General features: G+C 34.4%; 1 protein-coding gene across 1 annotated transcript in view; it reads right to left on the bottom strand.

The window, feature by feature from the left end:
* Positions 1–2,313: 2,313 nt before the first annotated feature.
* LOC128999800 (uncharacterized) overlaps positions 2,314–9,812 on the bottom strand; it is a 31,309-nt gene continuing 23,810 nt past the window's right edge. Inside the window, exons 3-4 of the mRNA XM_054426479.1 lie at positions 6,495–6,674; positions 2,314–2,882 (exon numbers count right to left, since the gene is read on the bottom strand). Coding sequence (XP_054282454.1) covers positions 2,500–2,882; positions 6,495–6,674 — 563 coding nt within the window. The 3' untranslated portion in view covers positions 2,314–2,499. The remainder of the gene's footprint in view (positions 2,883–6,494; positions 6,675–9,812) is intronic.

Raw genomic sequence — 9,812 nt, 5'->3', positions numbered from 1 at the left:
AATGTTTCTACACCCTTTCCTTATTTGTAATACATTTTTATTAATATTTACTATACGTTTATTATCTTAGTCCACGTTTTTAATTAAATTGAAATATCTAAACTTAATACTTTAATACTTTTCAATGAAATGGCGACCATACAAAGTAGGTATTTTAAGCCAAGTATGAATGGAGATGAGTGTAGGATGAGTGACGCGATCTTGTAGTCTTGTTAGTGACTAAGGCCGACTCTTATTCCTTAGACACAGCTGTTAAAGCCCATACTGCTAATGGAAACTAAGGGATCTAATAGTGGAATCCGAACCACATTTTTGTCTTGGTATATACGAATGGGTCTAATTTACAGGATAGTACTTCGGATAGTCGTAGTACTCACTCGTGCGGACATTAATGATTTGTAAAAAAGAAACATAACAAAACTTTCCATACTACAGGCTTTGACTAGGCCTACAGGCTAAACAAACATTTGATAGCCATTTGACCTACTGACCAATGTTGGTTAGGTTAGGTTTACTATACCCAAACGTAAAGAAATTTTTTATTTTGTGCTAATTGTATTGAAAAACTACAGCAACGAATGGAATTAGGCAATATTAATTTGGTCATTAAAAATAACTCCTTGATCAGCATTGTACGTGTTATTAAATTTACGGAAAGTAAATAAAAGAAACGTCTTATAACACTTAAAACATATATTTACGCTTATACTGTTACTCACAAGACGGTAAATATACAAAAAAGATGGTAAGTGGTGATCGATTTCGATTGGACACTCCAATCATCATCAGACCTAATAGGCGAATCCGCCTATCCTTTATCCGCGAATCCTTTATCATTCGCCTATTGGGTCTGATGATGATTGGAGTGTCCAATCGAAATCGATCACCACTTACCATCTTTTTTGTATATTTACCGTCTTGTGAGAAACAGTATAAGCGTAAATATATGTTTTAAGTGTTATAAGACGTTTCTTTTATTTACTTTCCGTCATTAAAAAGACACTTTAACTCCATTTAACATGGTATTCTATTAAAATAACAAAACTGAGACACTTTACTCGTTTATAATTTAATAGTACAGCACATATTAATTCATGGACAGCAAAACTTAAGTGTTAGGTATTTCATGTTCTTCCGGTGTCTCATTATAGTCTAGACAATGAAGTCAAAAAACCAAATAGGGGAAAATTAATAAGCCAAATTTGGTGTGGGAAAAGGGTCCTTATATACAACATACGAAAAGTACTGACTGCTAGGGTGGGGCTAAGGATGGTAGGGGCTCTAAAGGCCCCTTTTTAAGTTTTTAAAAGTGTTAAAAATTAAAAGTGTGTCATGATTAAGAATGATCAACATAAAATTGTCTACAAAAAATGTTTTATGCACCTATTTGCTAGGATTGTTATTTATAGAGATTTGAAGGGGTGAAAATTGGGTGTAAATATTATACAGCCGCTTGTGTATTTCACTAACAGAGGATGCAAATTCTTATAATGTTTTAATTTAATGTACTTATTGAGAATTGAAATTTAGTACAGTTCTCGGTCTTGATCCAAAACCTCGAGAGCATTCTAAAAAAAATTTGATATTCAAATGGACAGCAAAAGCAGCAGCTATTTGTTTACAATCTTTAATTTTGTAATGAAACTTGTCCGTATTTCTTTTTTTTACTTTGATGAAGGGATACATTTTACAAAAAATTGTAAACTTTATAAACTGTTTATGTTTTTTTAAATGTTTTCTACAAGTGGTTATTTTAAAAAAAGTCACCTTTAAGCCAATAATGACATAAAAATAATAAAACTGTGGCCTAGTTTAAAACATCTTTCTTTACAATCAAGGTCTGTTATATATCGATTTTCTATAATAACCTAATAATGGCTCCAAAACTAAAATTTTAATTGAAAAGACACAAAATATATGTTTAGAAATTTCAATTATTTATGACTGGCATGAAATGTTAAATGTTTGTCAAAGCAAAATTCTTTGTTAGAAAATAATTTCTGGTGACTGTAAATTCATCCGGACAATTATCCATCACGATCAGTAAAACAAGTTTTCTACCGGTACGACATTTGAGGGGGTTAAATCTTGTTATGTTTCCGGATAGTAGTATGTTTTCTGTGCCTGAGGTCAGGATCAGGTTCATCGCAAAATTCTTTGTTTTTTATTAACAAAATACAGTATGTGATGGAATATGTTTGGAAAAATCCCAAGAAAGCAAGGTTCTTGTTGTCAACATCTTAACCCTTCAGTTGTCAACTAATCTCTTCAACTAAAGTAAGCCAACATGCGCAGGAAGTAAAAAATACAACATACCTAAAAAATAGTTTATTACAATTATCACTTTTCACATGAACACCAGGGTCATTTTCTGTACAAAATGAGGATGAAGATCGATAAATAGTTGAACAATGGGTATAAATTATTACGGACAGTAATTTCAATTGGATAATTTTACAAGACAATTTTCAGAAGGAAGAGGGAAACACTTTGGTTGATTTAAAGTCGGATACCGCGGTTGGTGCTGGCGACATAGTTCAGCAGCTCCTCGCTGTCCTCACAGATGAATGGCTTCTCGTGGTAGCAAGCAACATCGTGCCATGCGATCCCGTCGTTGTAAACGTTGTTGAGCACGGACAGACAAGATTCGTTGGTTCCGTTGATGTCGAACTCAGCGTTGTCGGGTTGCCTCGTCTTCTTGTGTCCGGTAGAACTCCACGCGTTGTAGCCCCAGCCGGGAGGTATCTGGGTGGTGGGGGCCATGCGCACCCTGGTGGCTGACCAGAACCAACCGTTGATGTTCTTGGGCTCCAAGTCTTTCCGACCCTCGCAACCCTTGAAGTCACATAGACGTCCGCTCGTCCAGATGTAGGGCACGTCGTCTAGAACAACCAGGAATCATTATTATTGCATTATTACTACATTAGTATTATTACACTGAGGTGGGGCCAATTTAACTATATTATCCTAACATATCATCCTACTATATGACTTCCTATATTGAAGCGGTTGGATATCAGGAGAAGCCACTGTCATCGCTGAATGGAATTTAGTTTTTAATTTTTATTGCTGTTTAGATGGTCTTCTTGTGTGATAAATCTACATCATATTACTAGCATTACAATTCACATCGTATAAACTTACAGTATAAAATATTACTAGTGTACCTCTTGCTCGAATTCGAGCAATTGCAAAGTATTACAGGAATTATTTTAAAACGAATAACAGTCATAATTTCCGATGACTTTAAAAGAGTTGATTCAAAGATTACAGAAATACTCAAGATGTGCATAACAGTTCGATATAATCAAAATTTCTTATAAATATTATCATTTTCAAAAGCTCATCTTGTTTTTTAATGTTTTCTACAAATGTTTCCCACTCATAGCCGCATTAGGTTGTCCATAATAACGATTATAAATATAAAAAAAAATTATCCCCATTTCTTCTACTTGGTGGTTTTCAATGACTTTCCTATGTTTCCATAGTTTACAAATCGGTTCTTTCAATGATTGCTCAAGAAATGCAGCAGAGTGTTAATTCAGTTGTAGTATATCAAATTGTCCAGGCTTTCTCGCTTTTTTCTATTGTAATATTTACGCAAACCCAATTTCAAATAGTATTGAAATATTTCATTTCAACCAAGTGAGGAAATGTTTGTAGCACACGTATCCTTAAATTGTAACTAAAATATTAACATAAATTAAATTATCCAGCTCATCAAAATATAAACAAATAGGCCTATGCTCTTCATAAGGATAACATGGGAACTTTAAAAGCCAATGGGGCAGAGACCAAGGGACCTTTTCAAAAATGTAAAGTCAGTTTGCAAATCTACACACCTAGACCAAACATTTTGGTATATAATATGTGGTGTTAAATCTTAAAACAAAAAAGCCTTATTGTTCACAAAGTTTCATGTAGCCTATTAATAATATAGATAGATTCTTTCCAACCCACTGTGGAGAAGCATGACTAATTATAGTAAAATATGTAGTTTCCATAATCAACGGTTTTACCTGAAGTGACAGAGAAATCTACAGTATATACAGGGTGCGGCAAAAGTCAGTATACCGAAAAAGCAGTTAAACTGTAGCTAGCATTAAACATAACTATAAAAGTATAATTTTAATGTGCCTGTTAGAGAAGCTGCTCAAAGTGACCACCATCATTGTCTATACACTTGTAGCACCTTTTCAACACTGACTTACAGATTTTGTTGCATAGTTGTGGTGTGAATAAAACATCAAAATGTTTTGTTATTAATTCTTTTAAATGTTCTAAACTTTGAGGTTTCTCCGAAAACACGTGTTCTTTTAACAAACGTCACATACTGAAGTCGCACGGAGTTAGGTCTGGGGACCTAGCAGGCCACTCAATAGTTCCTCTACGTCCTATCCATTCATCGAAGTTATCATTTAAAAATGCTCGAACATTTAGGCCATAGTGTGGAGGTGCTCCGTCTTGCTGCCAAATAATCGAACGACGACGCAACTGTTCAAAAGTGGGACTGTTTTCCAACTTTAAGAACACATCTAAAATCCGTATAATCACGATCGAATTTCCACCAATTTAAAAAAAAAAACTCGTTGCTCTAAAGTTAGTTTACGATTCATGATTAAAAACACCAATAATAGAAGTTAATAATACAAGCACTACACTCACCAACTTAACTTCACTGTCACTAGTGGCATACTAACAAAACAAACATTCATCGATAAAGAATAAACAAAGACAAAATCAACCACGACTAGACGTCAGATTAGATAAGGAATAACACTGAGATAATAATAGCGCCAGAGATAAACAATGACGCTCACCGGCCTGCAGTGGTATACTGACTTTTGCCGCACCCGTATATATGATATATATATATATATGATATATATATATATATGACCCGTATATATGACTGGGACGGGTGGCGTCGTCCTGTAATCCAGCTACTGGGAGGTCACGAATTGTGGATATTTATAGGGATGCACTGTGGATGCGATGCTCCCTGGTGTGGATTAACGTCCGCACTAGTGAGTACTACGACTATCCGCAGTATTATCCTGATAATTAGACCAATTCGTAAATTACAAGGAAAAATGTGGTTCGGATTCCACTATAAACTGTAGGTCCCTTAGTTGCCATTAGCTGTATGGGCTATTAATTAACAGCTGTGTCTAAGGAACATGTCGGCCTTAGTCACTAACAAGACTACAAGATCGCGCCACTCATCCTACACTCATCCTTCACTCATATTTGGGTTAAAATACGCACATAGTGGCGTCCCCATCTTAAATAATTGAATTGAATATATAAAGCTAAGTAAGAATGAATTGGACTTTTGAGAAAACCATAAGCCGTACACCTACCAAATGCATACTTGAATGAATGGTCTTTATGTGAAACTTCCCTGTAAAATATCAGTTTTTCGATAAACCCTCTCCTAAGGGTACGAACCTCGATAAAAGGGCAGTAATCACGTTGAAGATACATAATCAGCTGTTAGATTTGTTTTTGTTTTTGAGTTAACTTTTTAATTCTAATTATAGATGTTTATATTACGATGAAGTTCTTAGTTTTGATCCTACATTACGATAAAGTTATTAGTTTCGATTTTGCCACACAGTTTAATTATGACAAATACAAAAGAGATGTTCATTAAAATAAGCAATAAGACGATTTTGATTTGCCAGTATAATTTGCATGGTGAGTGTGTGTAACTCTAGCTTTTTTACAGTAGATTTAGAGAGCCACATTATAGACTAACCAATTGTTTTATCTATGGCCACATTCTGTCAAGTACTCTTGCCCCGTTGCGAAGCACGGGCTAGTATTTAACTTAGATTTACAATGTCCTAATTCATGTAATTGGATTAATAATCAGCTGTTTTTGCAAGCTCAGGTTAATTAGTTCACACATTTAAGTCAACTGTTTTAGTACCTCTAACACGGTTGGTGTTTTTGACCTCTGGGGTCCTCAAAACGAAAAAGTAAATCGGTCCAGGTTCTAGGGGTTACCATGAGACCTACGGTAATAGCTTATTCCCTATATGGGAAATTCGCTAAAAAATGGCACACTCGCCAACCACTGGTCAGTGGTCAATGTCGGTAAAAATCCGGGGTACTGCATTCATAGTGGTGTATGTCACTAAATAAACGCTTGTACATTGGATTGTTATAATATATTGGCCATTTTTACCGAACGTCCAAAATAGAGTGTGTTCCTTACATTTATGATACCTACTTTGACAATTGAGGTTGCATAAACAATTCTACAGTTCAACAAGTTGTCATTTCATTTTGGCTTGTTTAAAGAGTGAGTGTATTCAACATAAATCAGAGTATTCAACATCAAGCTGACTGATAGGCGCTCAATTCAACTATGTTCATTTCATTCTAAAACTAGATACAATTTTAAAATTTGAATTGGACGTTTTCTCCAAACCAAAGATGTGACATTCTCTACACTCTACAGCTTTATATTACAAAATAGTCCTTACTCTGCTGTATCAGTCGGAACACAAGATTGTTCTCTTCTTGGTTCTCCATGGAGACGAGGTCCATGCAGTATTCTCTACAGATATTACGGGCGTCTAACCAGTCCACCTTGGTGTTGCGATACTGCGGCAGATGCCCACTAAAGAAGTAGTTGTGTCCATTGTAGAAGAACTCTTTTGGTCCTGAAAAAAACGTGTCAATAAATTAGGTATGGTTTGTAAAATGTTGTCTCGAATGGTTAATTTGCTAGTTCACATGAAAATACCTTAAAATTATTACTCGTAACAAATCACTCATACAGTATTTTCTTATGAATATCACTGAGTTTGATAAAAAACAGGTTTAGTGTTGACCAAATTCAGCTGTGTGGTGGCGTTGTATGAATAAATTTTCTAAGAAAATTTTTTACTACACTTATTGGTGCAAAAAGTTATTTAATTTGTCAACTCTTAGACTATGGATGGTGGATAGGCTTTGCCACGTTTAGCATTTATTTTACATGTATTTCTTATGGAGGGAGAATTTGAATAATGTATTTATTATATCTTGAAAATGGTTGAACCGATATAGTTACTGTACATCATATACTTTTCTTTTAGGTAATTTAATCTTCTTAAATTTCCTAATCATCTATTAAAATATATTAAGTTTTTATTGAAAAAAAGAACGAATCTTCGAATCTTTAAATGAGCCTGCACTATGGGTGGGATTCATTTTGTAGTTTTTTTACTACCTAAGGCAAAATCATTTAGCTAGACAGCTATGAATATTAAGAATGATGGTGAAGAGAAATTAGATTTAAATATATTTTAAATGAAAGTCAAATATACCTATTGTCCATTCCTAAAGATGTACTTTTTTTGTAAATCAACAATGCAATTCATTAGTAAGGTAATTTACATGACAATGCTTTAAGAGCTAGTAAACCATATTAATAAAGGTTGAAAATCGACTTTTGTATTTAAGAGACAAATTCAAAATTGTAAAGTCAAATTTAAATAGCCTACCTTCGTAACTTTGTCTATAAACAAACCCTTGGTACGAGTATTATGTTTACCTAGAAAATTAATAGCAATGCTAAGTGATTTAAATCAACGCTCCTTCTGATTTAAGCGACGCAATTTACACGCAGTAGCTGGATTGCCGATATACCCTTTGAAGGCGTCTAAACGAAACCTGCTGTTGATAAAACCCGTTGATATTTTCTAAGAAAATGAGATATGAACATTAAACGATATGAACAATAATTCTAAAGATATCTTTTATTTTAAATTGCTTTAACGTTATAATATTTTTGAGTTGGTTATAGCCTACACAATCTGGTTAATTGAGTTAATAATGTGTTGTACAATTACAAGCTAAGATTCCGCTCGCACCTTTCGTTAAAACAACTTGGCTTAAGGCCCAATTGAATATTTATTTTTCCGATTTTAAAAACTGTCATTAGATCTATACAAAATTTAATTTCTTTTGAAACTTATTTTCCGTATATCTGACTATAGACTTTGGATACTGTAATTATACATATCCCATCTATTTGGACCAACTGTATAGGTTTTTTTTTACCAAAACAGAAGAATGAAGTTGGCCAGAGTGTGATGCTGTAAAAATAAGCTGTCTTGTTTTCTTTCATTAGAGTAGCTGCTATGGTATAAGCCGTGAAAGACTATATCGTTTGTTAAAATAGGTCGTCCTTCCACTTTGGATCGGGTTGAACATAGGTGAGTTCGATAGAACAACACTTAATCGGAAGTTTTATTCAACAAAGATTTTTAAATTTTTTTTAAATGAATACAGCTTTAACATGGCAAGGGGATGGGATGTACACTTCAAACCACAATAAAAGTTCCGACCTACGTCAAATATAATTTTGAAGGTACAATTTTCATATTGCCTTCAGATTATAATTGTGAATAACGCGGGATTTTGTGTTTCGTTTTTGGCGAATATCTATATGTGAAGTCAAAAGTACCCATGAACTTTTGAGAAAACTACAAGTCACACCCCCATAAACCATATACTTAAAATGTTCGTCATGACGAGAAACCTTGCGCAAAATTATTCATTATTTCATAAACTGCCCTATAAGGTCGTAATTGCTTTCCAAAGGGAACTTTCCAGTTACCTAATGTTAAAAATACCTCAGCTGTTATTATTTGTTTGCATTACCATTACTGTATTCTGTTTTGTTTATTTAATCTTAACTTAACCAATCAATAGTTTTATTAATACTAATGTAGTAAAACGGGGTGGAGCCCGTGGGTAACAGCTAGTTGACTGTAATTGTCGTTATGTCAGTGGCAATCAAATAAAAAAAATAAAAAAGACAGATTAAGAGACAAACAAGAAGATAAACTTTCATACTAGTGCTTAACATTTATAAAATAAAATTAAAGTTGCATTGTAAACCTGTAATTTCCCTTCGTGACCTTAAACAATTTCTTCATTAACTGTGCCTTTAATCTTGTTTATGTTTTGTGTTATGAGGATTTTTATAATAACATAAAATTCAGACGAATATCTAAATGCGTGGACTGTATGGTTAAAGTCTAGAACTGTTTTGCAATTTGCAATTACTGTACTCTTGACGAAGTAGGAAACCTAATCCTTGAAGTCAAATTAATTAGCCTCGAACAGTGAGGAGAGAACTGTCCGTCACCAAGTCTGTTATTAGCCTCTATCCAGGCGCCTCTTACATTAATGTGCCTCCAAATCTCGTCGCCTCTCGGGAATGTTAGGAAAGCATTGTCAGACTGGGATTAGCCATTAGAGTTGATTTTCGTGAAGCAACTGCTGGATGTCTGGTCCGGGTAAACCAATGGTTATACTGTGCGAGTGTTTGGGTGTGTGTAGGTGTGTGTGCGCGCGTATGTGTGTGTGTCACTATCTAGTTAACCCACCTGTCTCGACTGTTATGCAAACCAAGTGTTTCTCTTACATCATTGTCACCACAGTCTTCTTTACACATTCTACTCTACAGTCTGGACACTTTTGGAATTACAAAAGAGAATAGGAAGTTTGTGGTTTTACTGTGGGAGGTGGATTCACCATACGAATGTGTCGAGGTTGAGATAAATACAGGCTAGGCAGCTAAGTGGTTATCTCGTCTGACAATCAAAAGTTCTCCGGTTCGATTTTGGGAGTAGTCAGCGATGCACTTCATTTTACACTTATCTTGTATTCACTTTAAGCTTACAAAGCATCTGGATGGCGTTGTTGTGTTTGAAACACATAATTATTTTGCAACAATATTAAAAGTAGTGGGAAAATATATTTATAAGTTAGTTGACAACCAACTATTGCGATTAATACTAAATTGA

Source organism: Macrosteles quadrilineatus, unplaced genomic scaffold (assembly GCF_028750875.1).
Source record: "Macrosteles quadrilineatus isolate MER2022 unplaced genomic scaffold, UCM_ALF_1.0 Scaffold_8__2_contigs__length_117827958, whole genome shotgun sequence".
In the NCBI taxonomy this organism is placed as follows: domain Eukaryota; kingdom Metazoa; phylum Arthropoda; class Insecta; order Hemiptera; family Cicadellidae; genus Macrosteles; species Macrosteles quadrilineatus.
This window is presented reverse-complemented; position numbering and strand designations above follow the sequence as displayed.